The sequence below is a fragment of the Oncorhynchus mykiss genome, chromosome 20, assembly GCF_013265735.2.
Source record: "Oncorhynchus mykiss isolate Arlee chromosome 20, USDA_OmykA_1.1, whole genome shotgun sequence".
NCBI lineage: Eukaryota > Metazoa > Chordata > Actinopteri > Salmoniformes > Salmonidae > Oncorhynchus > Oncorhynchus mykiss.
In genome coordinates, this window is record NC_048584.1 from 24,170,140 (window position 1) to 24,197,929 (window position 27,790).

A 27,790-nucleotide genomic window follows, 5' to 3' on the forward strand; every position below is an offset into this window, starting at 1 on the left:
GATGCTGTGAAATTGAATATGGCCATATAAAGAGCTGATTACCCAATAATAGAATAAACTCAGCAAAAAAAGAAACGTCCTGTCACTGTCAACTACGTTTATTTTCAGCAAACTTAACATGTGTAAATATTTGTATGAACATAAGATTCAACAACTGAGGCATGAACTGAACAAGTTCCACAGACATGTGACTAACAAATGAAATAATGTGTCCCTGAATAAAGGGGGGTCAAAATCAAAAGTAACAGTCAGTATCTGGTGTGGCCACCAGCTGCATTAAGTACTGACGTGCATCTAATGGACTGCACCAGATTTGCCAGTTCTTGCTGTGAAATGTTACCCCAGTCTTCCACCAAGGCACCTGCAAGTTCCCAGACATTTCTGGGGGGATTGCTCCTAGCCCCCACCCTCCGATCCAACAGGTCCCAGACGTGCTCAATGGGATTGAGATCCGGGCTCTTCGCTGGCCATGGCAGAACACTGATATTCCTGTCTTGCAGGAAATCACGCACAGAACGAACAGTATTTCTGGTGCTATTGTCATGCTGGAGGGTCATGTCAGGATGAGCCTGCAGGAAGGGTACCACATGAGGGAGGAGGATGTCTTCCCTGTAACGCACAGCGTTGAGATTGCCTGCAATAACAACACGCTCAGTCCGATGATGCTGTGACACACCGCCTCAGACCATGACGGACCCTCCACCTCCAAATCGATCCCGTGCCAGAGTACAGGCCTTAGTGTAACGCTCATTCCTTCGACAATAAACGTGAATCCGACCATCACCCTTGGTGAGACAAAACCGTGACTCGTCAGTGTGGAGCACTTTTTTGCCAGTCCTGTCTGGTCCAGCGACGGTGGGTTTGTGCCTATAGGTGACGTTGTTGCCGGTGATGTCTGGTGAGGACCTGCCTTACAACAGGCCTACAAGCCCTCAGTCCAGCCTATTGCAGACAGTCTGAGCACTGATGGGGGGGGGATTGTGCGTTCCTGGTGTAACTTGGGCAGTTGTTGTTGCCATCCTGTACCTGTCCTGCAGGTGATGTTCGGATTACCGATCCTGTGCAGGTGTTGTTACACGTGGTCTGCCACTGCCAGGACGATCAGCTGTCTGTCCTGTCTCCCTGTAGCGCTGTCTTAGGTGTCCCACAGTACAGACATTGCCATTTATTGCCCTGGCCACATCTGCAGTCCTCATGCCTCCTTGCAGCATGCCTAAGGCACGTTCACACACATGAGCAGGGATCCTGGGCATCTTTCTTTTGGTGTTTTTCAGTCTTTTTAGTGTCCTAAGTTTTCATAACTGTGACCTTAATTGCCTACCGTGTGTAAGCTGTTACACGGAATCCAAACCGGCTGTCCCCCTACACCAAACGTGACCACGACACACAGGTTAAAATATCAAAACAAACTCTGAACCAATTACATTAATATGGGGACTGGTTGAAAAGCATTAGACATGTATGGCAATTTAGCTAGTTAGCTTGCACTTGCTAGATAATTTGTCCTATTTAGCTAGCTTGCTGTTGCTAGCTAATTTGTCCTGGTATATAACAATAGTTATTTTACCTTAAATGCACAAGGTCTAAAACTGTGTGTAGTCAGTATTGTCCTATCCTCTGATTGTATCTTTTTCTGCCTGTCTGTGTGAGATCTTTGTATATATGAATTCTAGATAAACAGACACAAAACCTCAAATACACAATCATGTCCATGAGCACCCTCTGCTGGGTATTTGTTGATTGTAAAACTTGCGGATTTATTCAATACCTATCTTTCTGAGATACTGTGTAGTTGGCTTCCTGACGTGTTGCTATGCCAACCTAATAAATATATTATTTGGAGAAAGTGCTTGAATTGTGGTTGACTCTTCAAACGCTCTAATGGGTATGTAATAAAACACACATACATGTTAGGCCAACTCTCCAATCATCTTAGGCAAGATTTGTGTTGTACAGAACCCTAGCTGGGGGTAGTGTATTGGTGGTAGCGCTATGCCAAATCAACAACGGCCCTTAATCACTTCAAATGGGATTCAGAACCATTATTAACACAATTGGTAGTGTATCTCTGTTGACTGAATCATGTTTTTTTCTCCCTGAGGTACAGCATCTGAGGGGTGTACTACAAAACAAGACCAAGGAGTTAGCCAGTTAACTTGCCTGAATATTCTGAAATAACTTTTGAATTTTTTGAACGATAAGCTTGAAATGGACACGGTCTAATTGACTCAACAACCGAACACATGTTTAGCTTACTTAACGAAGCTGGAAAATCAAGTGTTTATTTCTGGTTGTTTATCAAAGTTAGCTGGCTATGGCATTGATTGTGCATTGTAGTATACCCCTTGAGAGCGTTCAAGGCTGTCTAATAACGCCCTCTAAGGGTCTTTGGGCGTAACACAACCCTTTCTCACACTCTTTTGACCAACACAGGCATGGTTTGTATTTTAGTATGCTAATGAAAAATATTTTTTTCTCATTCTTCCCCTCTAATCAAGGACTCATTTAGACCTAAGACAAAAGGTGTCAGGTAAAACAGAGCAATATCCCTGATCTAGGAGATAATCTCCAATATAGGGTGATAGACATTTACTAATTTATTAAATCCTCTTTTTGTCTTGAGGCATCCACAAGAGAGCCCCACTGCTTCCGGTCTGCGGCCTTTTTGGTTAGGGTTCCCCGGGTTAGGTCTTCCCCTCAGGTGTCCAGCGTAGGCAATTGCAGTGTGCGCGTCTAGTGGTAGTCTGCACACAGGTTAAGACATCAAATATATTAACTATATATACCTTTTCTTTCCACGTTTGAAAATGAAAGCACACAGAGTACAAGTACTTCATTTATTTACAGTTTTTAAAGTACACAAATACAGTGGCAAATACAAATGAGAGATAAAAGTAATATTATTTCAGAGCTGGTAGCTTAGTTAATTACACATAGAAGGGTGAGTCAGTGATTGACCAAACTGCCCATGGGTTAAACCATAGGATAAAATGACTAGTCAGGAATCAGGCCTGCATTAAAATGGTTCTATAGGGGTGAACCATGGTAACGATTCAGCTGTGCAGACCCTAAAAATACAAATTTTGCTGACTGAGGTTGAGTTGAATATCCCAAACTCTTGCTCCACACTCTTTGTTGAAGATCAGTAGAGATTTGGCGCGTTACTCTGTCCAGGTGTTGCTGACGCATGTCAGATCTTACAAAGCATGGATAGGTATTTAACGTATCAGCTAACCAGATGTTATAGCGATCTCGTGCCCGACAGCAGTCGATGTGGCACGCAATCATTGGTTGATGCATGCAACGTCTGAACAGGGTAACGCGACCATTGAGTTGAACGTCAAAGACCATAGCCCACCCAAGAGAAGTGTTAATCGGTTAATTTATCAGGAAATACAAAGTAAAGACAGATCTTTAGTTAAGTGCACGTGCCTTTGCTTGTAGCCACATCAGTGCAGCACCATTTTATTTCTCAAAACATGTACAAATAACACCAGTGTTCACATCATGGAGACAATAAGAAAATATAAAAGTGTCAGTTCACAATCAATAAAACAAAATCATTGTTAAATGGCTGCTATTTTAAACTGACACTGGTAAGTCTCTGTGTGAGTGCTCTCAATTTTTGTGAATTTGAGGCACTCCAACTAAAACAATCCTGCACTTCATCTTTTTGGACAGACGCAGCACAAGCCTGGGCACGGATAATGATTATGACAGCCCAAAACTGGACCGAACCAGACCGATTATAGGACAGTGATGTCACACTTTTGAGCAGACCCAATTTAAGAAACCCAACCCGAATTCACCTCAAAAAGTAAACATCTATATTACATGTATTTCACAGCTTAGAAATATTACAAATAACAGGAAATGAGCATGTAGATCTGTACAGTAGTCCATGAGAGACTGTCTTGGTTGGGGAGACAAGGAAACCTTTACGGGGCCCTCCTATACATATACAACTTGAGCAACTTTGACCATTAAACCCCATCTAGAAATACAGATAAATTTCAGATGTGATTTAGAGTTAAAACCCTACATATCAGCAGTTCAAAGGGAGGCCGAGTGTTAAAACATGCAAATAGTATGTATTACAAATGGCTTTAGAGTTACAGACCAGAGCTGTGAAAACAATAGAAAACCAGCTGGTGGTCAGAGAAAACAGATGTACAAATGACAAGCAGTACACCCAAAACGACCCATTTAAAACAGAGCCTCAATCTTGGATCAGCTCTTTTCATATCAGATTTATTATGTAGTAATGTACAGTGGGAGTAGAAATGAGTGTCTTTATTGACAAAGTGCCATGGATGAGGAGTAGTAACCATGGCAATAACGGTGGCAGTTGTTGTCATTCCGTTTGTCGTTTCAGTCTTAAAAGAACTCGGTTAGATCGCCATCACAGCGAAGACCAGTCTCTGCACAGGCATGGAAAATGTCTCTGGGAAAAGAGGTCGCAGATGTGGTACTTATTTCCAAGTTTTTTTATCGAAACAATTGTAAGTGTTCAGGAGAGAGTACAGAGAAAGCTAGAAAGAGAGCATAGAGGGAGAGAGAGACCGAGTGGGCAAGGAACAAGAAAACTAGGGTGAAAGAAAGGAACAACCAGACATTGCCAGGTCAGGAGAGAGGTGGTCTTCCGATGTTTTCTGTAGTAGTTAGCGAGCTGGCTGCCGATTGGTTGAGCCAGGCTTGGTGCTGTCCTCTGCTGTGCCAGTGGCATTGTGGGTCTTGTCTCATCGAGGCGCTGCAGAGTGGAGGCCACCAGGAATCATGCCAGACACCAACTGAGGGGAGAAGAGAGAGGGGAGGGGTCAACTTTTATACTCTCATACATTTACAGCAGGCGGGGATCTCTACTCTCGCTTCTCTGCATGCAATCTCCATCTTATCATTAAATATACTGAACTATACTTACATTATTACTCAATTTCATCTACACAACACTGCACTTAAGTTGAAATAAAAATATCAGACTTGAAACATCAGAAGTTTCAAAACCATATCATGCATGAAGGCCTGACAATAGATTAATATTGTCACATTGCTCAGCAGAAACAGCAGTATTTCCATGTAGTGCAGAAGATATGCTGAGGGTGATACATAGTGTGAGAGATGAAGGCAAGCAGCGATGGGCCACATGGCCTCAGTCTGGTGTGTCATTCACTCATCAGAACAAGAAAACAAAATGCAGTATATGCTTTCAGACATAGCAAATCTAAACTTTAGCTTGGTGATAATTTCCAGAGACCTACGAAAAACCATGCAGCATTGAGCAGTGGTAAAAGCCAAGGGAGACAAGGGTTTGAAGGACACACACACCCACCCCTCTATAGGTAAGACTGGGGAGTTAGGAGCAGGATAGGAACCAATGCAGTCACATGCTGGAGAATGTCAGACAGGCATCACCACAGTCCAACCACTGCAACAAGTCACAAGCACTGTGCTGAGGATAGGTCACAGAGCTAGGTAGGGTAACAGCCAGAAATAGCAGAAACACTGGTTCCACACGTTGGTTTGTTATCACAAGGTTGGAATGCACCGCTCCAGTTCTCAAGGGAGACAGTGTCAGATGCATCAGAATAACTGAGGCATCTGGTCCAATAGGACCTGGCAAGTCAGGCTCATTGAATGATCAATACGCTATGAAAGGGAATAGGCTGGCCAGCTGACTAACAAAAAGTAGTTCCTTTTGTCATAAGCTGTTAACATTGAAGCTACTTGTCTCAACTCCCTTTCATAGCGTATATCAGAGAGGAACAAGAGCCTGCAGACAGACAGTACTTCCCATTAGGACTGGAGGCGTGCATCCCTGGTACTTTAGAACCCAGCGCCAGCCTCAGCGGGACTCACCCAGTGTGGCCATCGGGCCATCACACAAGGATATGGCGAGCATCTAGTTGGCGTGATTGTCGAAGGGAATGCTATTCTGAGGTTAGTGGAGGGAGAGAGAAGGCCATAGGTCAAGTCAGACAACTGGATCTGGGTCTGTAGTATGGCATGCTTACTATAACACACCAATGTGTGGGAGATAAAAACTACAACTCTCATGATCACCTGGTGGAAACGTAAAGAGATCGCCAAGGAGAATAGGGCGATGTTGCCTAAGGAGAGTGGGGATATTTCATTATAGTGTCCTCTTCAGTACCCTCAAGCCTGGGGTGAATTTCCTTCCGTGCATCTTCTCCTTTAGTCTTGTTTGGCAGACTAAAGCCAGGGCCCTTTACTTAGCTAGTTGAAGTGCCTCCCTCCAATAAACATCTTCATGTTTATTAATGTCTTGAATCATGTTGATGCAAGCCAGGCCTTACTGATGCACTCCTAGACTTACAGCTAGCTACTCCTTATTGAGATCCAAAGTCAAGAGACATTCCTGTTTAGGTTGACTATAGACAACTTTATTGGTTCTGTTCTCCATATTCCTCTGGAGGGGTGGGTCATGATGGGCGGTGGTCGTATGAGGTCAGTGGTGTTCTGGTGAGGGCCGAGGGGGTGCATCTGGGGTTGGGACGAGCTTGTACCTGTGAGGTGGACATGCGAGAGGTGTCCTGGTGTCCCGTCAGGTCGGACGAGGAGACGTTAACGGGAGCTCCCCGGTGAAGCCGCATGCTCACTTTTCTCTCTCGTTCCATACCGGACGCCGGTCGTGGAGACATGTTGGCTAGAGGAGAGAAAAAGAGACAGGAGAAACAAATACAGTGGTGCAAAAAAGTATTTAGTCAGTCACCAATTGTGCAAGTTCTCCCACTTAAAAAGATGAGAGAGGCCTGTAATTTTCATCATAGGTACACTTCAACTATGACAGACAAAATGAGAAAAAAAAATCCAGAAAATCACATTGTAGGATTTTTTATGAATTTATTTGCAAATTATGGTGAAAAATAAGTATTTGGTCACCTACAAACAAGCAAGATTTCTGGCTCTCACAGACATGTAACTTCTTCTTTAAGAGGCTCCTCTGTCCTCCACTCGTTACCTGTATTAATGGCACCTGTTTGAACTTGTTATCAGTATAAAAGACACCTGTCCACAACCTCAAACAGTCACACTCCAAACTCCACTATGGCCAAGACCAAAGAGCTGTCAAAGGACACCAGAAACACAATTGTAGACTTGCACCAGGCTGGGAAGACTGAATCTGCAATAGGTAAGCAGCTTGGTTTGAAGAAATCAACTGTGGGAGCAATTATTAGGAAATGGAAGACATACAAGACCACTGATAATCTCCCTCGATCTGGGGCTCCACGCAAGATCTCACCCCTTGGGGTCAAAATGATCACAAGAACGGTGAACAAAAATACCAGAACCACACGGGGGGACCTAGTGAATGACCTGCAGAGAGCTGGGACCAAAGTAACAAAGCCTACCATCAGTAACACACTACGCCGCCAGGGACTCAAATCCTGCAGTACCAGATGTGTCCCCCTGCTTAAGCCAGTACATGTCCAGGCCCGTCTGAAGTTTGCTAGAGAGCATTTGGATGATCCAGAAGAAGATTGGGAGAATGTCATATGGTCAGATGAAACCAAAATATAACTTTTTGGTAAAAACTCAACTCGTCGTGTTTGGAGGACAAAAATGCTGAGTTGCATCCAAAAAACACCATACCTAATGTGAAGCATAAGGGTGGAAACATCATGCTTTGGGGCTGTTTTTCTGCAAAGGGACCAGGACGACTGATCCGTGTAAAGGAAAGAATGAATGGAGCCATGTATCGTGAGATTTTGAGTGAAAACCTCCTTCCATCAGCAAGGGCATTGAATATGAAACATGGCTGGGTCTTTCAGCATGACAATGATCCCAAACACACCGCCCGGGCAAAGGAGGAGTGGCTTCGTAAGAAGCATTTCAAAGTCCTGGAGTGGCCTAGCCAGTCTCCAGATCTCAACACCATAGAAAATCTTTGGAGGGAGTTGAAAGTCCGTGTTGCCCAGCAACAGCCCTGCCCTAGAGGAGATCTGCATGGAGGAATGGGCCAAAATACCAGCAACAGTGTGTGAAAACCTTGTGAAGACTTACAGAAACGTTTGACCTCTGTCATTGCCAACAAAGGGTATATAACAAAGTATTGAGATAAACTTTTGTTATTGACCAAATACTTATTTTCCACCATAATTTGCAAATAAATTCATTAAAAATCCTACAATGTGATTTTCTGGATTTTTTTCCCTCATTTTGTCTGTTGTAGTTGAAGTGTACATATGATGAAAATTACAGGCCTCTCTCATCTTTTTAAGTGGGAGAACTTGCACAATTGGTGGCTGACTAAATACTTTTTTGCCCCACTGTACATACTTCATAAGGCCTTATGTTGAGGGACTAGTTTTACCCCAATACAGTGGCCAGAAACACATGGTTTACAGGCCACATCAGGCCTGAAAATCACATTTATGATGGCTTGCAAAGTAATGTGTAATTCCAATTGGAATTCAGCCAGAGTGGGAACATCAACATTAGGAATTTGTATTCACTCAACTTTTATTCAGAATGACTGCCAGGGTTGGGAAGACTAAAATATGAGAGTATCGAATGCATTTAAACTGGACAACCATTTCAGTAATGTGTGCAATACATCCAAGTAACACATTGGATTAGTTTAGAAAAGTAGCACAACATTAATCAATGTACAAAACCTCCCCCCACAAAAAAATATATTTTTTAAATCACCTGCATTGCGAATGCTGGGAAACAGCATGTTGGCTGTGGTTTAAATACCTTTTTGCCCCACTGTACTTCCTGACCATGACAAGAGACAATAACATTATTATGTAAACCATATATCAAAGTGTGAGAGAGAGACACTAACCTGTGTGTGAGGTGGGTGTGAGGGGTGTAGGCGGCGCCGGATCCTGTGTTCCTCGGGGTCGTCCTGAGGCGGCCGGGAGTCCCCTGGCCCCAGGGTTTCTGCCGTGTCTCAGCCTATCCTCTCTGTCCCTCCGCTCCCGCTCCGCCTCCTCCGCTGCACGGTTGGCCCCCTTGGAATTAGGGGCAGTCAGAGGGGTAGAAATGGAGACTAGATCAGAAAACTGCCACTGAGGTACCATTGCCTAATTGTTAAGAGGATTATTAAGATGTGCAATAAAAACAGTATATGTTTAATAGATTGTTAATTAACAATGAATAGAGGCAGTACTCACAAACTTGAGCATGTTCCAGTCAAAGACGTAGTCGTAGGAGAAGCCCTGTCTGTGGAACAGGTTTCTGAACAGCTGTCTCAGGTAAGAGTAGTCCGGCTTGTCATCGAACCGCAGAGAGCGACAGAAGTTCAGGTAGGTGGAGAACTCCGCTGTGAGGAGGGAGAAAAGTGTTAGAATCCTTTATTATCATCCTGTAGGGAAATTCCTTCATCTTTTATTTTACAGGGTCACCGCATGGCCTCTGAAGAGGTACAGAAACATTACAGACAATCAAATGGACAAAGACAATCCTACACTGTCATAGATATCCATACCTAAGCACAGAGTAGGAGTGTGTTTGTATAAATCAACTATGCTTAAACCAGGAATGATAAATCAGACTACGTACAGGGGTATCCCTTGCAGAGCACCTCGATAGGGGTTGACATCTTCTTCTCACTGATGCGTTCATACTTCTGCCTCTTGGTGGCGGCCTTGAGGCCCTGCCAGGGCAGAGAGCCCAGGTTGAAGTACATCAGGACGTAACCAAGAGACTCCAGGTCATCACGACGAGACTGCTCTGTAGAGAGAGGGAGGGAGAAAGTCACACACTGGCCCTGTTTGAATAGTGTGTGTGTGAGATCAATGTCCAGGTGTGTGTATGCAACCTACCTATCCCCAGGTGTGTGTTGATGGATGCGTAGCGTGCTGTGCCGGTCAGGTTCTTGTTCTCGCGGTAGGGGATGTGCTGGTGTGTGCGGGCGTCGCGGTACTTCTTGGCCAGGCCAAAGTCAATGATGTACACCAGGTTGCCCTTCTTGCCCAGGCCCATCAGGAAGTTGTCAGGCTTCACATCTCTGTGGATGAAGTTCTTAGAGTGGATGTACTCAATACGGCTGATCTGAAAAATAGTTTTTTTTCACATACATAAGAGCAGAGGTGGACACTACTCCTCCTGGAGAGCTTTACTTTGCGCTTCTAATCTGCTAACAAATAATAGCTAGCGAACATGCAAGCAAATTTCATAGCATATAGTGGTCATAACTTCAGAAGATACAAGTGGCCCTAATAGTCAGCATAAGAGCGGAATATTTAATGCTGTTGGTGAACACCCGCTCTGTCAGTTGTCTCACCATCTGGTCAGCCAGCAGCAGGACAGTCTTGAGGCTGAACTTGCGGGAGCAGAAGTTGAACAGGTCCTCCAGACTGGGGCCTAGCAGCTCCATCACCATCACGTTGTAGTCTCCCTCTGCTCCACACCACTTTATTGTAGGGATGCCCACTGTTATGGAAGAAACACACATGGGAGGTTAGAAGTGGGAAAGCAAATTGATGACTTCAACTTAATCATGGTTAGTTAATCTGTTTTTTAACCCATCTCTAGTTCACTTAAATGACATTCTCTATTGGGTTTAATGTGATTTCCTGTGTGGTGTTTCTCTGGCTCTGTGATCGGATGACAGGTTCCACTGAGTCCACTCTCTCAGGCTGCTGGCTGGCATGACTGGACTGACTGACTCATGTGGATGACTGCCTGCTTGTCCAGTGATGTGAAAACCACATTAACATGGGGGAAGGTGGGGTGGGGGGAGCACGAGAGCAATGGAGGGGGTAGATAGGAGAGAAAGAGGAGAGGAGTGGGGAGAGATAGACCAGGACTGATAGCCCACAGCAAGGCCCATGTATAATGGTTTAGACCCAGGTCTCACCTCCTCCCTGCATCATCTTGTAGATCTTGCTCTCGATGTGGAGCTGTGGGTGCTTGGTCTTCACACATTCCAGCTTGATGGCCACCTCCTCTCCCACTGAGATGTCTGTGCCTGGGGGACAAAGAGAAGGACTATCGATAAAAATGTATGGAGATGAATAGAGAGCAGTCAATTACTGATGTTGGTTCACAGAGCATGATTTATGCTTAGAAATGTTTATGGCCTGGATGTTTTTTTCCTGACCACGAAGGGAGGGGAAACTCTGGTCCCTTGTGATGTGCATGTCCCTGCTGACTGAGCATTGCAGCACAGACGGGGGATACACAGTGCATTCAAAAAGTATTCAGACTAGGGTTGCAAAGGGTCAGAAATTTTCCAGTAAATTTCCAAAGATTTTCCAGACATTTTCCATGGGAAGTTAAGCCCGGGAATTTTGCTTAAATTCATTGAAGAAGTTTGGTTAAACTATCCCAAATTCAATGGAATTCCAACACTCTGCATGCACAGTTCATTCTTCCAACACATGTACAGCTGATTCTTAAGATCTTGCACACTAATGAGATGGCATTGAGCCCACACTACTACACTGTCTGAGCCAAGGACTACATGCTTTCTGGTAAGTTTTGATTACAATACTGGGTGGGGTGAACATATTTTATATGACATACATGATTTTTTGTTAACTAGTAAATAGTAGCCTACAGCAAAGTGTGTTTAAATAATTTCTAACTTGTTAAATTCTGCTAGTTAGTTCTTGCTACCATGTGGGTTTTAGCTTGCTTGAGCCTGCTAACTGAGGAGTGTTAATTCACCTGTTTCCATACATATTTCATTTAAAAATAAAATAAATCTTACAAAGGAGTTGTTTAATCTAACTGCTTAACTATTTATCTGTACATGGAATTGTATTATTTTTTTTTTTGCTATTTTCTTCCCAATCTTTACATGAAAATGCCACGAGCACTATCTAATGTGTGGAGACATTTAACTGCAGCTAATGTAGAAGGAAAAGCTGTGTACATTTGAAAATACTGTGCATAATCCTATGTGAAGAATGCAACAAAGATGCAGAATCAGCTGGCCAAGTGCATAAGTTCCCTCAGCACTCACAACCTCTGACAAGTCCCTCTACTTCTATTCGAGGTGAAAATGATGAATCAGACACCTTATCGATAGCAACAGCTCATGGTCCTCCTTGACTCAATGGAGGAACATAGTCAGAGAAATGCTGATGAATGTCTTGCTCGAGCTGTGTATGCAACTGGGTCAGCTCTGATGCTCACAGGCAAGATTGGAAGAGATTTCTGAATATTCTCCACCCAGCATACACCCCTCCAACCAGACAGGCTTTATCTACTAACTTGCTGGATGCAAAGTTCAACCGAGTTCAAGTGAAGGTCAAGCAAATCATAGAGAAAGCAGACTGTATTGCAATCATCTCTGATGGGTGGTCAAATGTTTGTGGGCAAGGAATAATTAACTACATCATCTCCACCACTCAACCAGTATTCTACAAGAGCACAGACAAGGGACAACAGAACAGGGAAGGGGAGTAGAGAGTGAGTCGGGGCCCATCCCTCCCTGCACAGTGGTTGTCACTAGTTACCAGAGACAAAAAATACAAATGGGCAATATTATACAAATTAATATAAACAGAAATTAGCTTTCTGGTCTTAATTTAAAAAGTTAGGCATGAGGTCAACAGTGTGGTTAAGGTTAAAATCAGATTTTAAGAAGATAAATTGTAGAAATAGCCATTATTATGACTTTGTGGCTGTGGTCATTTGTGTTGACCCTGCCCAGCAGCAGTGAAAACATAAATTCAGAGTGACTATAGAGGGCCAGCAGAGCATTACCTAGGAACATGAAATTATGTTTAATATGTGAAAAATGGTCCAAGGTGTTACATAAGACTCGAATAAGACTCGAAGACTCATAAGCTTGAAGAGTTACAATGTAAAACACACCTAGCCTGTTACTTTAGTACTGGGCCTACTTCTCTTTGCGCTGCTTGCAAATGGCCCTTTTCATACAAAGTGGGAAAAAAGGGCAATATGAGATTTTTTTTTAAAATGCATTGAAGATGTGCACATTTGCTGCACTGTATGTTAGTAGTGGGAAACAGGGGAGCTTTTCATATCTGACATTTCATTTCAAAAGTAGGCTTACAGTCAGTCCATGTATGACTCAGACCATCTCCTGAAAAGCACTTTACTTAACACCTCCATGCACGCACACACAATAACATGTCGAATGAATCATACATGTGGTTACATAAAGGGGAATGCATTAGTCCACACTGGAGAGCAGAGCAGAGAGGGAAATACAGCTGACTGGAGCTTCCCCTCTGTGTGTGTAGGACGGTTCACCACACGCCTGCGTGTGCCCCCCCCAAACTGACACCTGAGGAGTACGCAGGAACACACAGGTGACCTAGGATGGGGGCAAATCCACCCCTCGCTGACATTATATTGTCTGTCCCATTACAAAGCCTATTACAATGGGCACTTGGGACTGACATCATTCATAACGGTTTAGCCTTCCAAAACATGGATTACTTCATGTGCATTGAGAAAATCTACAGAATTGGCAGTCAAGTCTGTATGCTCTAACAATTAAACACATTTGAACAAATTGTACTTCAATTGTACTTCAAACTATATGAACTCAACATAGTTCTATTGGTGTCAGAATGTTTTAATGTTTCAATATTTTCTAGAGGCTTAATGAAGAGGCAGGCAGCCTAGGAGAGATAAAGATGTTCTAGGCCTGGTTATACAATCCAGCTAGGGTGTCAAAAGGAAACAACCACGCCATATCCTTAGTGGTTTGGAGCAGTGGTGTGTGGGGTGGGCTGGATTACCTTTTTACAGGTTTACTCTTCTAAAAACATCTACTCAGCCCTACACGATTCATGTCTGTTGAGTTGGAACATTGAACTTCAATGGAGTTGGACATGCGGTTTCTCATCTGCATACTCGACTTGGCCTCGATTGGTTGACCCGTCATCATATGTTGGTTGTTTGTTGTTCTTAAAGAGCTTTGAGATTCTATGAAAAGCACTATAGAAGTTTAATGACTTATACATGTGCAACATAATTCATATATCGACCATAACTGCAGCCATGTAAGAACATAGAAATCATCGACTTTTCCCAGTCAGTGTCTCTGAACCCGAAAATGCACAAACAGTGCATTTAACAACTCAAAGACGGGAATAACATTTGCCACAAAATGTTTCCAGTCAGTATCCAAATGACCCAACCCTTTCAAAACAAAACATCCAACAACAAGCAACTGAGAAGCAAGTCAAGCAGCCTTTTGGCCTTACATGGGGTTTAGAACTATTTGTTTAGAAAAGGGGAAGAGGTGGCGGGATGGGGTTTGGAGCTGTGACTCGTGACAGGCTAGTACAGACAGACAGGACATAGTAGGGCAGTAGTAGGCATTAAACATCTGACAGACGGTTTGTGAAACAATGACATGGCTGTTAGAAACTTTGCAGATGTCATCCCCATCAACAATAAGCTCTTTCTGCTGTATACACTAACTGCCATGTGCTACAGTAGTGCCAAGAAGCTGGACAATTGTGTTGAACCCTGTAGCTGGACAAGATGTGCTCCTGCTTCAACTCAACCAGAGGAATTCCTACAGTCACCTGAAAACGCATACAATGAGGATAGGACATACACCAAATTCAGAAACTCTGAGGCCCTGTAAAAACCCATTTAGCATTTAACATAGGAATACTCCTCCCTATCACGCATAGGAAAACATGACTCCACGAAGCATAGCAGGATTATGACAACAGTTACAGTTACGGCATGACAAGATTCAAACTCACTCATACAAAAACAAGACATGTTCAGTGACCTTTATGACAAAAGTATGTGTAAGCTAAACCCTGGAGGTGATGATAACATATCAGAATGTAATTTCAGTTGACCGCTGACTGATGATTATGGACCACTGCAAAAAACAGAGGGCCCAGTCTCTAAACACACACTAAAACGCACCACACAAGCAACAGTCAACACAACTGCTAAGGGGGAGTTGACCCCTGCCAAGACTGAGTGACAAATGGTTGAAACTAGCCACAACAATGCATTTCAGCAATGTTACCTTAAACCAGCCAGAAATACTGTCATTGATAGTAGCTTGACTAAATTCTAAGACAGCCACAGCAGCAAACAAATGGAAGCTACAGGAGAGTAAGTACACTTGTACTGTGACTATAAAATGGGTAACTAGTTCAGAACTTCACTATGCTTCATCCTAAAAATGTGGGCAAGTGCCACTGCCTGGAGGGCAGAGCAGAGAACAGGGTATTTGGCTAGCTCTACTGCAGCTAGCGAACTGCCCTTCATCCCTTGAAATTTGACAGATGGGATGTATACTGGCAAACTCAGTTGGGGTGGGTGACTTGTTCTTCAGTATGTCTGTCAAGTGAACTCTACTTAATTTTTTTTTTTTAAAGCCTCTATCCATCCATGATCCAGCAGGATCATGCCTATGCTGTTTGAAAACCAAACATTTAGTAGACATGAATAACAATCAAGCAGTTTCCAGATTACATTGACTAGCTAGGTAGTCATCTCTGTATTAATAATGACAATTAGGCCTACCTGCTTGGCTGTAGCTGTCCTGCTGTTTTGTGAAACTGTCATGGGCTTTGCTTGGATAGAGGCATCTCAATTTGACAAGCTAACTTAGCTAGATAACGTTAGCTGGTTAGTGGCTATTCTAACGTTATTTCCTCACACTGACTGTATATAGCTAGTTAACGTTACTGGTTTGCCAAAGGGACAAGAGGTGCTGAGAATTGACAGCTTGTTTTATGTTATTCACAATCCAAGCAACATGGTTAAAGTACAACGTAATGTTGCGATGGTAAGCTAGTTTATCAGGTTAGTGACGGTGTTTGGTAGCTAGTACAGTAGCTAACGTTAGCTAGATTAAATGTTCAATTGACAGTACCTAGCTAGCTAACTAACTAGCATACGGTAACGTTATTGTGTAGCTAATATTGTTGAGAATTTAGCTAACTAACGTTACTCACCTAAATAGATGTCTCCAAAGGATCCACTTCCAATTTTCCTTCCCAGCCTGTATCGGTTTCCCACTCTTAACTCCATGGTTCAATGTTATTCTTACGAAGCAATCTTCAGAATGTGTTGTTTTGAAAAATCCACCCGGGTGTTTTTGCTCTCTTTGGTTACCTAACCACCCCAAATATCACCTTACTTTGCTGGTATACAAACTCCTTTATTCAGACGCCCCCCTCCCCTAAATAATAGAAGATTATTAAATTCCTTCTGTAACAATCCAACTTTCACCATCCCTTTTATACCTATGTCTTTTTCAGAACACAACGATATTGCTATTGCCAAAAGCTCAGAACGTGTAGACTATGTTCTTGCTTTTTAAAATGTACTCTTTCCCGAAATGAAGCAGGATGCAGACGGATTTTGATGGAAGCTTCTTCCCCACTGTAGGATTGTCCTCCGTTGTGGACAGCCTGTTACTCGCCTGTGACATCACTTGTCCTAGCAACCCTGCGCAGATCACATAAAAAGGGACGGTGCATTGGTCTTTGTAAATTATAAATTATTCTAGTGTTTAAACCTACATTGTATCAAGAAAGACAAGATTGATACACTGAATAAAACAATCAACCCAAGAATACTAAAGACATACTAACATGTTTATAAACAGGACTTCTACAGTCTTTTCATTATAAAAATCAATAGGGGCAATGAAACTGATAAACGTGAGAGTCTGGTCACACAGTATGTTGAAGTTGCCCCAACTAAGGCCATTAAGTGTCCCAAATGGCACAATATTCCTTATTTTGTGTACTACTCTTGACCAGAGACCTATGGGTCATGGTCAAAAGTAGTCAACTGTGGAGTAGGGTGCCATTTGGGATGTAGAGACTGATGTAAGGTGTTATGTGGTTCCTCCTAATTAGGTTAGGATTTTTGGGTCCCACTGGCGTGATGTCACAGTGGCTAAGGCAGGGATGTACTGTGACCTGAATTTGAGGCCAAATCAACAGAGAGGACAACAGCAGAAAGCAAACACAGGTAAACAAGCACATGCGTACCAACGTATGCATGAAAACACACACACACACACACACACACACACACACACACACACACACACACACACACACACACACACACACACACACACACAAACACACAAACACACAAACAAACAGATAGAGATAGACAAGTTATATCAGGGATAAGTCCTGTCTTGCTCTCTCTCAGTAATCCTGTGACACAGCCACTCGTCTGGGGCTGAATAGACCAAAATACCCAAAATATACAGGATTATTTAGTAAGGGAGCAGGAAAAAGGCCAAATGAATCCATAAACCTTGCATGACCTAGTTGTTTGTTGGCTATTGTGCTGGGGGAGCTTGCAGGTTGTAATAGTTGGTAGACACATCCATTACTTTGCCGTTCAGAATTCGAACAGTATCAGTTCTTGTTCTACTCAGAATTAAATATTCAAACTGCAGTAAAAAACTGATGATGAAGCCTGTATGCATAAAAGAAAACATATCCTTCCTGCCGTGGATGGAGCATGAGAGAGGTGGAAGTAGTTTGATAAGCTCACTCTCTCTCTTGCGGCAACATCTCTGAAGACTGCAGTTATTTCTGCTAAGTAGGGAACTGGGTCAGCGGCAAACTTTTCCTTGGGACATACTATCTGAAGGGATGCATGTAGGATAGACACAAATCACTGGCCCATGCCCACAGCTCTGTGCAGGGTCAGGAGAAGCAAATGACCACAGGCTCCTATTCATACTCTGTCTTCTGCTCATATAGGGATGGCTCATATGGTGTTTTGTTCAAAATAGAAACATTTACTTATTCATTTATTCACATTAGTCATGTTTTCCCATGTTCCTACTTCAATAGTATTTATTTTGATTTCTGGACTCTTGTTCAAGATGCCTAGGCAAGTCAGGTCATTGAGATCAAGACATCCCACTGGGCACACACTGGTTGAATCAACATTGTTTCACGTTATTTCAATGAAATTAGTGGGATGCTGAGATATGGTTGTGTCGTGCATGTGAATACATTTGTGTGTGTGCGTGTGTATACATTTGTGTGTGTGCGTGTGTATACATTTGCCTGTGTCTCAGGCACAGGAAAACCATCCTAAAAACTTCAATAGGCCTCATTGTACAGTACACACAGTGCCTTCAGAAAGGATTCAGGTCCCTTGACTTTTTTCCACATTTTGTTACGTTACAGCCTTATTCTAAAATGTATTAAATAAAAATAAATCCTCAGCAATCTACATAACGACATAGCGAAAAGAGAAATACCTTATTTACGTAAGTATTCAGACCCTTCGCTATGAGACTCGAAATTGAGCTCAGATGCATCCTGTTTCCACTGATCATCCTTGAGATGTTTCTACAACTTGATTGGAGCCCATCTGTGGTAAATTCAATTGGTTGGACGTGATTTGGAAAGGCACACACTGGTCCATATATCCCACAGTTGACAGTGCACGTCAGAGCAAAAACCAAGCCATGAGGTCGAATGAATTGTCCGTAGAAGTCTGAGACAAGATTGTGTCAAAGCACAGATCTGGGAAAGGGTACCACAAAATCTCTGGGAGTAGTCAGGATTGAGGGAAAGATAAACGGAGCAAAGTATAGAGAGATCCTTGATGAAAACCTGCTCCAGAGCACTCAGGACCTCAGACTGGGGCGAAGCATCAGTACAGGTGCATCAAAGCTGGGACCGAAAGAGACTGAAAAATAGCTTCCATCTCAAGGCCATCAGACTGTTGAACAGCCATCACTAACAGAGAGGCTGCTGCGTACATACAAACTTGAAATCATTGGCCACTTTTATAAATGGATCACTAGTCACTTTAATAATGGCACTTTAATAATGTTTACATGTCTTTCATTACTCATCTCACATATATATATATATATATATATACTGTATTGTATACCATATATTGCATCTTGCCTATGCCGCTCAGTCATTGCTCATCAATATATTTATATGTATATATTCTTATCCCATTCCTTTACTTAGATTTGTGTGTATTAGCTAGGTGTTGTAGAATTGTTAGATTACTTGTTAGATATTGCTGCACAACTAGAAGCACAAGAATTTCGCTACACTCGCAATAACATCTGCTAACCATGTGTGTTTGATTTGAGGTTCCAAGACAGCTCAGGAGTGGCATCGGTACAAGTCTCTGAATGTACTTGAGTGGCCCAGCCAAAGTCCGATCGAAGATCTCTGGAGAGACCTGAAAATAGTGGTGCAGCAACACTCCCCATCCAACCTGACAGAGCTTGAGAGGATCTGCAAAGAAGAATGGGAGAAACTTCCCAAATACAGGTGTGCCAAGCTAATAGCATATGCAAGAATACTCTATGCTGTAATCGCTGCCAAAGGTGCTTCCGCAAAGTACTGAGCAAAGGGTCTGAATACTTACGTAAATGTGTTATTTCAGTTTTTTTATACAAATTTGCAAACATTTCTAAAAAACTGTTTTTCCTTTGTCATTATGGGGTATTGTGTGTAGATTGATGAGGGGAAAAAACAATTTAATCAATTTTAGAATAAGGCTGTAATGTAAAAAACTGTGGGAAAAGTCATGGGGTTTGAATACTTTCCAACTGTATATTGCATACTGAACAACAACTGAGTAAAAATAGAATTCTCTCAATGTAAATGTCAATTGTATTTCAAAACTTTCTAAGAATGTCAAAAACATACATTGAAAATTATGGAAATAAGATTAATTGTCAATATGATGTTTGTATTGCTCAGGAACAGACAGACAAGTTCTCACTCATGAAAGCTGTCAAAGTCCTGGAGGCAACGCCCACTAATCTGAAGAGCGCTTGTGATTTTTGTGATTGGTCACATATGGACCAATCCCTGAAGCTGTTCAGGCACAATTTCTATAGTTTGGGCCACTCACATGGCAGCACTGTTGTTGTTTGGATTGTGTAACTTGCGCTGCACGTGTTTGACAATGCGCAGAGCAGAAGGAGGGAAAGAGAAAGAACAGAGAGAAAAAAAAGACAGTGTGTAGCTGTAGAAAGAATTTCATAACCAAAACTTGCATGATAGATTTAATCAGTATTAAGATGTTTCTAGTTATTTAGCCAAATCTGATGTAACGTTTAATAAAATGATTTCTTTCTGTAGCCTAAATAGTTTAATTGCATATACAGCCAAACCAATTGTTTTTCATTCTTTCTTTGATTAACCTCATCAAACAAACAGCTAATAGCCTAGAGTAATGCATGTTTGTGATGTGGTCTTATGTGGAAAGGTTTTCTCATTGACCCAAGACTCAGGACGACTATACTATAAGCCCCTGACAATTAGCTAGTGTATGCACAAATAAACACACCCCTGCTGCACGTGTTGGAATGCAGCAGGCTAAGTATTTAGCCTGCTGCTTGCCTGCCAATGTGAGGTAAACTAATCCAATCATAGCAGGTACTTTCAGCACTTCCCCTCATGAAAACAATAGGCTGCCATGTAATCTATATTTATGACAACTGAATGATTCTGGGACATAGGCCCACACTCATGTCTAGACACCTGTTGTGGATCACACCAGTACTGTTGAATATGTGTTAACCTTTCAAAACACTACTTCAGAAAAACACTTTGTGGAGTGTTTCCTGTCTACCAATGCTTGAATTGGTCAGGAGCTCACCGGAGATGAGTTCCAGCACCTCTCGTTTTCTACTGCTTGAGATCCTGTTCCTCTTATAGAGTATTAGCTCATTCTTAAATGGAAGAAGTTTGGAAACACCAAGACTCTTCCTAGAGCTGGCTGCTCAGCCAAACTGAGCAATCGGGGGAGGACCTTGGCCAAGGAGGTGACCAAAAACCCGATGGGAACCTAACAAAACATGGAAAAAGTCAAGGGGTCTGAATACTTTCCAAAGACACTGTAATTACCAAAGTCTAGATTTGGTATCACTTATACTGAACAAAAATATAAACACAACATGTAAAGTGTTGGTCCCATGTTTTATGAGCTGAAGTAAATGATCCCGAAATGTTCCATAGGCACACAAAAAACGTATTTCTCTCAAATTCTGTGCACAAATTTGTTTACATCCCTTTTAGTGCACATTTCTTCTTTGCCAAGATAATCCATCCACCTGTCAAGTGTGGCATATCAAGAAACTGTGCTGGGTACAATTTAAAGGCCACTCTACAATGTGCAGTTTTGTCACACAACACAATGCCACAGATGTCTCAAGTTTTGAGGGAGCGTGTAATTGGCATGCTGTCCGCAGGAACGCCCACCAGAGCTGTTGCCAGATAATTGAATGTTAATTTCTCTACCATAAGCCACCTCCGTCGTTTTAGAGAATTTGTCAGTTCGTCTTATTGGCCTCAGAACCGCAGATGAAGTATAACCACGCCAGCCCAGGACCTCCACATCTGGCTTCTTCACCTGCGGGACTGTCTGAGACCATCCACTCGGACAGCTGATGAAACTGAGGAGTATTTCTGTCAGTAATGAAGCCCTTTTGTGGGGAAAAACTCATTCCGATTGGCTGTGCCTGGCTCCCATGTGGGCTCCCCCATGGCGGAGCCCATACACAGTCATGTGAAATCCATAGATTATGGCCAATTGACTGATTTTCATATGAACTGTAACTCAGTATAATCATAAAATTATTGCACGTTGCGTTTATATTTTTGTTCAGTATACAATTGGGGAAAGAGTTGTTTTGATCACACATCAGCACAAAGACCTTTGCTGGAACATTGTGTACTGAAGTTGTCATAGGACATGAAAGGACAGGAGGAGCATATAGTGGTCGTTTGGTAGTACTGCAGACGTTTTTGATCACCCTGTTTCATTCCTGTTACTCTATCTACTGTTGAGGAAGTGAACTGCAGCGCTTACATACGGTGTGGGGTGAAGTTGCCCTAGACACTGATATTGGATCAGTGTTCCCTACTAATGATTAAGGTTGTGATTGGGGAAAGGGAAGCTGATCCTAGATCTGTACCTAGGGTAGACTTCCCCAGAACGCTTACATCCAGTGACATTAATCACATCACAAACATCTTTAGGTTTTTACTGGAATTTATTTAGTTATAAAAAATTTTTTTTTTTTTTTTTACAAAACAAATAGAAAAAAAATTAAATATGAAAACAATGACAAAGACTGTAATTTGGATAATAACAAGAAAAGGCAGCCGCAAAATGGGAATAAAAAACAACAACCATCCACAGTTGGGAATGCGTTTTGAAGTGCCACATTGGGGGGGGGGGAGATATTAAGCACATCTAACACAGGATCAAATCATGTCTGGGTAGGTGATAAGAAAAAGGCATAGACCGTGGGCTGTTTCAATGACTGTCCAAAATAGCACCCTATTCCCTATTTAGTGCACTATTTTTGACCAAAGACCATATATGGAATAAGGTGCCATTTGGGAAGCACACAATGTGAATGTATAGACTGTACATCAAGCTGAATACAAAAGTGCACAGTAATCATCCAGAAGGTCACGTTTCTCTGATCTCATTATGTGCTTTTGATAACTGAGATTGAGATTATACCTGGATTACAGCTCTATGTAGTAGTGAATGATAATAATAATATTATTGTTGTTCATATGTCAAATCTACACTCAGAGAATGTTGATGTACTGGGTCCAGTTTTCTATCCTGAGTGCCAGTCTGTTTGTGTTATCATGCCAACTCTCTGTCACTCATTGTGATGCCAAACATTTGGCACCACAATGATAGTGATTAAGATGGCAAGAGCACAGATCTGGGACCAGGCTAGCTGTTTTCTCCATCCTCTAAATAATGTTATTTGTAATTTAACTTCAAAGCAACAAGGTTGGATTGACCCAAAAACAGCTGCCTGACTGTCTATAAATTACATTAGTTAACATTTCTTAAAAATCAATTCATTCATTAGCTTGATGTAACATTGAGGCTTCATCAGCACATTATCATGATAATAAGCATTTAGTGTCATCAAAGCAGTATGATGTAGTCTACTAGTCTATTGTTGCGCAACAATTAGTACTGTCTGCTTTACAGCATAGGCCATTACCACTCAGGTTCTACAACTGACGCATAGGACACATTGGTTGTGATACAACTGATATTTTTGTGATACAACATAGTTTGTCTGCACAAAAAATGTGTACACAACTATTGTGCGGTGAGTCCACAACGCTTGTGTAATTATTTTTACGGAGTAAAATTCTTGTGCCAAATCATTTGTACAACCCGAGTGTGTACAGAGCCATAGTAGCGGTCAGTGGTGGGCCACTGGACGGTCACAGAAACACTTGAGCAGTGGAAACGAGGGAAACGAGGAGCAAGGAAAAACAGTCACAGTGTGTCTGAAATGGCAACCTATTCCCCAATATAGTGCACTACTTTTGACCAGGGCCACTTGGGTGCCATTTTGGACTCACTCACAGACAGAAGAGTCATCTTTGGAGACTGTGATGGTGAGGTATTCAATCCTCTTATCTAGGGGCATCATCCATCAGTTAGTGTCTCTCTAATCCATCCATTAGTGTCTCTCTATGTAATCAGCACAAGGAGTGCTGGTGTTGGGGGGTCCTGTGTAAGAAAACCCTGGGTCGTGTCCATTAGGCAACAAACACTGCTAAATGTTTTCCATTCCATGCCCTAATGAACATGACCCTAGAGTGGCAGGCTAGTAGGCCCTCAGTGCCTGCGGGTGCGCTGGCCTCCGGTGCCCGTGGTGGTGACGTAGAGTAGGGGCTGGGGCTGGCGCAGCTGGGACGCACGCTTCAGGTTGCTCAGATGGACTGGGGAGGACTCTGTGATGGGGCCTGTAAAAAGCATTAGAGCCCTGTTTACGAACAGTACAGTATGTCGATATATTTCATTAGCTACACAGTAAGGAGATAAGCCAATATCCAAGGGCAATTCATCCAATTTGTCCTGATGCTGGTGCTGTGGGTGCCATAGGCCTTGAACCCCGCCATGGATTTTTGCAGCAATATTTAGTATTTTTTAATCTAGAGGTGTAGGAAAAGGGAGGCGGACCTGTTTGGTGGTTGTTGTGGGGAAGCCGGACCTTGGTGAGAGGAGGGACCCCCCTGTGCTGTGGGCGTTGCAGGGGGGCCTGGGGCTGGCCGTTGATGTGGAGGTGGGGGTCTGAAGTGCTGTCCAGTGGGCGGACACGTTGGGCTGCCATGGTCTTAGACTGAGACAGCTGAGCAGGGGGAGGGATTGAGAAGTGTGTTAGGGCTGATATCATGTAGGCTATGTACTGTAACATTGTCTGCGGTTGGAGCCCCTTTATATGTCTAGACTTTATACTTTCCTCTCTTTATATATTTATATGTCTATGTAGACTTTATACTTTCCTCTCTTTATATATCTATATAGACTTTTATGTCAATCAATCAATAAATCAATCAATCAATCACAGCTGCTGATGACTCTACTAACATACATTACTGAATAATAAAATCCTTCTCAGGGAGCTAGATAATGAACATGCTACTTACTGCTTGACCTGTGACCTCGAATGAGCGGGAGCGTCTCTTCCGGCGGCGAGCCTCGAAGTCCTGCTCACGCAGGGTGGGGTTTGGGTTCTTGGGGGCGGGCTGGCGGTTGCGTGTGCGTGTCCAGGTGCCCTGGGAACCAGGCCCCTCCCCTGTGCTGCTGGATAGGTTCTCATCTGAGGTGGCGTGGCGGAGCTCGGGGCTGGGCTGCCGGCCGCGAAGCAGGGCCAGGCCCCTAGGGGGCGCCTCACTCAGAGACAGGCTGCTCTTGTGCTTCTTGGGGTCCAGGGGGGAGGGAGGAGGGGGCAGCCTCAGGGCGTCCACTTCCAGGGCTTTGGAGCGGCGGCAAGCAGCCTTCACTGCGATGTTGTGGATCCCTTTGAGGATCTGCTGCCTCTCTGTTGAATCAAGGGAGACATTTGATTAGTAGGAAATCGAGACAGAGGTTCTACTACGGACGCATCTAGTACACCAGCATCCTGAAGATATTAAAATATAAACGTTATTCTCCCCAATCGTCCCTAGATTATATAATGGCTATATTCTGTATTCGATCAGTTTGTGGTCTGTGCCCACAACTACAGATGTAGTATCTTAATTTGATCACACTGTTGCATGAGTACTTTCCTGCAATGCAGAAAATATAAAACTTGTAGTGTATTTAAGGTTTAAAAAGGCTTCTAAAGTTTGTAATTTCCACTTTGAAATTTCAGACTTGATTTTCCTTTACGACAAATGTATCAATCTCTACAAAAATGTCAATTAATTATAGTCACATAATAATTCATATGACCTGTTGTAGCAAACTGACCGCTGTAGCAAACTGGCTCAAATTAAGATCCTATATCTGTACCCAAAGTACTCCCTATTCCGTAACACTCCTGTCTGCTGTAGCCATTGGGGGTCGCTTACCCTTGCGTGTGAGGGGGACATCCTGGCCTGTCTCGCTGCTCTCAGGGGAGGAGTCCAGGTGACTGCTGACACTGTGGCTGAGGTGGCAGTAGCTCAGAGTGGTCTCTGGAGCCAATGGCTGCAGCTGTAGAGGACAGAGGAGAGGGGACATGTGGCATTATACTCACACTCTCAGAGGGGAGTATATACATATGAAACCTGGTAGAAATGTTGCCCTGATATGGCTGTAGCCTCCATTACTATGGAGTCTCCACACTTCAGGTGTAATGGCAACAGCTGTATCGGCCCTAGTATATATCACAGTGTGGATGGTACGGGGTTGTCACCTCTCTGTTCCCCTGGCCGTTGATGTGGATGGGAGGAGGGGTCATCACAGCAGAATGTTTAATCTGTCTGGCATGGGGAATGCTCTTAAACACCCGGTTGTTGTCTCTGTGAGAGGGAGCAGGAAGGAGGTAGGGGGAAGGAGAAATATAGATAGAGAGCGAGAGAGAGAGAAAGAACGACAGAGAGAGAAAAAGTCAGTTAGACGAATGTCCTTCTATAGAAGGTGGAGATACAGACTAAAGTGTTTCTTCTTCCTAAACCAACCACCACCGTCTCTCCCGTCCTCCAAATCCCTCTGTCCTCTTACCCTTCAGCTTCAGGTAGGATAGGTGGCAGGGTGTGTCTGCGGGCCTTGGCCCTGCCATGCCTGGTCTCTGAGCCCATGGTGCGAACGCTCTCCTGGTCTGAGTCCACGTCCTGCAGCAGGCCACGACCTCGGCTGGGTAGGCTGATCTTGGGCAGGGAGGCCTCCTGGAGACAGCAAATGGTAGAGGTATATTATAATTGTGTGTGATCTCGATTTCAATCTTAATCCCGTTCTCTATCTGAGTCCAGTGATCTTGTCCAGGGCTGTTCATGTGTGTGTGTGCATGTGTGTGGTGTGTGTGTGTGTGTATCTGTTGCCTACCTTGAGTGTGCATCCAGTGACCTTGTCCAGGGCCATGGCTCTGTCCAGGTTCCTCTCGTCCAGCTCTCTCATGTACATCCCATACAGCTCCTGAAGGTGGGGGGGCACCAGAAGGCTGTGGTCTGCAGCAACACACCACAGGTTAGAATACTAGTCACACTACAACACAACATCAACCGTGTTAGAGTAGTCATACTACAACACTAAACATACAACTACGGTAGAGTATTTCGGCCAAGTAAAGAGAAAACAGAAATAAACAGAGACAGGTGGTGGTAGTTGGATTATTATTTTTTGCACAATAGTATTTAAAGTGGCAATATTTTGAGAATAAATTTGACATGTAATCATGAGAATAAAGCCAACATCTTTTGAATAAAGTCACAGTCACAGTGCCTTGCGAAAGTATTCGGCCCCCTTGAACTTTGCGACCTTTTGCCACATTTCAGGCTTCAAACATAAAGATATAAAACTGTATGTTTGTGAAGAATCAACAACAAGTGGGACACAATCATGAAGTGGAACGACATTTATTGGATATTTCAAACTTTTTTAACAAATCAAAAACTGAAAAATTGGGCGTGCAAAATTATTCAGCCCCCTTAAGTTAATACTTTGTAGCGCCACCTTTTGCTGCGATTACAGCTGTAAGTCGCTTGGGGTATGTCTCTATCAGTTTTGCACATCGAGAGACTGAAATGTTTTCCCATTACTCCTTGCAAAACAGCTCGAGCTCAGTGAGGTTGGATGGAGAGCATTTGTGAACAGCAGTTTTCAGTTCTTTCCACAGATTCTCGATTGGATTCAGGTCTGGACTTTGACTTGGCCATTCTAACACCTGGATATGCTTATTTTTGAACCATTCCATTGTAGATTTTGCTTTATGTTTTGGATCATTGTCTTGTTGGAAGACAAATCTCCGTCCCAGTCTCAGGTCTTTTTTTTCTCATTCTTCCAGAATGGTCCTGTATTTGGCTCCATCCATCTTCCCTGTCCCTGCTGAAGAAAAGCAGGCCCAAACCATGATGCTGCCACCACCATGTTTGACAGTGGGGATGGTGTGTTCAGCTGTGTTGCTTTTACCCCAAACATAACGTTTTGCATTGTTGCCAAAAAGTTCAATTTTGGTTTCATCTGACCAGAGCACCTTCTTCCACATGTTTGGTGTGTCTCCCAGGTGGCTTGTGGCAAACTTTAAACAACACTTTTTATGGATATCTTTAAGAAATGGCTTTCTTGCCACTCTTCCATAAAGGCCAGATTTGTGCAATATACGACTGATTGTTGTCCTATGGACAGAGTCTCCCACCTCAGCTGTAGATCTCTGCAGTTCATCCAGAGTGATCATGGGCCTCTTGGTTGCATCTCTGATCAGTCTTCTCCTTGTATGAGCTAAAAGTTTAGAGGGACGGCCAGATCTTGGTAGATTTGCAGTGGTCTGATACTCCTTCCATTTCAATATTATCGCTTGCACAGTGCTCCTTGGGATGTTTAATGCTTGGGAAATCTTTTTGTATCCAAATCCGGCTTTAAACTTCTTCACAAC

The 27,790-nt window shown here is 43.1% G+C and overlaps 2 protein-coding genes and 1 long non-coding RNA gene across 7 annotated transcripts in view; 1 reads left to right on the top strand and 2 right to left on the bottom strand.

Moving 5' to 3' along the window:
• Positions 1 to 2,826: 2,826 nt before the first annotated feature.
• Positions 2,827 to 16,379, bottom strand: LOC110499233 (casein kinase I). Of its 5 annotated transcripts, none has more exons than XM_021576235.2 (10): positions 15,888 to 16,379; positions 10,829 to 10,939; positions 10,253 to 10,401; positions 9,792 to 10,020; positions 9,529 to 9,699; positions 9,141 to 9,289; positions 8,810 to 8,996; positions 6,525 to 6,664; positions 5,857 to 5,927; positions 2,827 to 4,790 (listed from the first exon to the last, which is right to left on the bottom strand). In XM_021576235.2, the coding sequence occupies exons 1-9, from the start codon at positions 15,961 to 15,963 to the stop codon at positions 5,877 to 5,879; spliced, it is 1,263 nt and encodes a 420-aa protein (XP_021431910.1). In that variant the 5' UTR covers positions 15,964 to 16,379; the 3' UTR covers positions 2,827 to 4,790; positions 5,857 to 5,876. The 5 variants fall into 5 exon arrangements, with proteins under 5 accessions (XP_021431910.1, XP_021431912.1, XP_021431915.1 ...); XM_021576237.2 differs by having other exon boundaries at positions 5,857 to 5,932; XM_021576240.2 differs by having other exon boundaries at positions 5,857 to 5,932; positions 8,810 to 8,978; positions 15,888 to 16,378.
• On the top strand, positions 13,420 to 19,320 carry LOC118942055. Its single transcript, XR_005037973.1, has 3 exons — positions 13,420 to 15,242; positions 16,800 to 16,914; positions 19,037 to 19,320. It is a non-coding gene; the product is annotated as an uncharacterized LOC118942055 (long non-coding RNA).
• Positions 19,321 to 21,951: 2,631 nt separating this feature from the next.
• The window catches only part of LOC110499235 (kinesin-like protein KIF19), a 78,980-nt gene continuing 73,141 nt past the window's right edge, over positions 21,952 to 27,790 (bottom strand). Inside the window, exons 13-19 of the mRNA XM_036956061.1 lie at positions 26,245 to 26,366; positions 25,924 to 26,087; positions 25,616 to 25,721; positions 25,290 to 25,413; positions 24,381 to 24,775; positions 23,914 to 24,082; positions 21,952 to 23,696 (exon numbers count right to left, since the gene is read on the bottom strand). Coding sequence (XP_036811956.1) covers positions 23,569 to 23,696; positions 23,914 to 24,082; positions 24,381 to 24,775; positions 25,290 to 25,413; positions 25,616 to 25,721; positions 25,924 to 26,087; positions 26,245 to 26,366 — 1,208 coding nt within the window. The 3' untranslated portion in view covers positions 21,952 to 23,568. The remainder of the gene's footprint in view (positions 23,697 to 23,913; positions 24,083 to 24,380; positions 24,776 to 25,289; positions 25,414 to 25,615; positions 25,722 to 25,923; positions 26,088 to 26,244; positions 26,367 to 27,790) is intronic.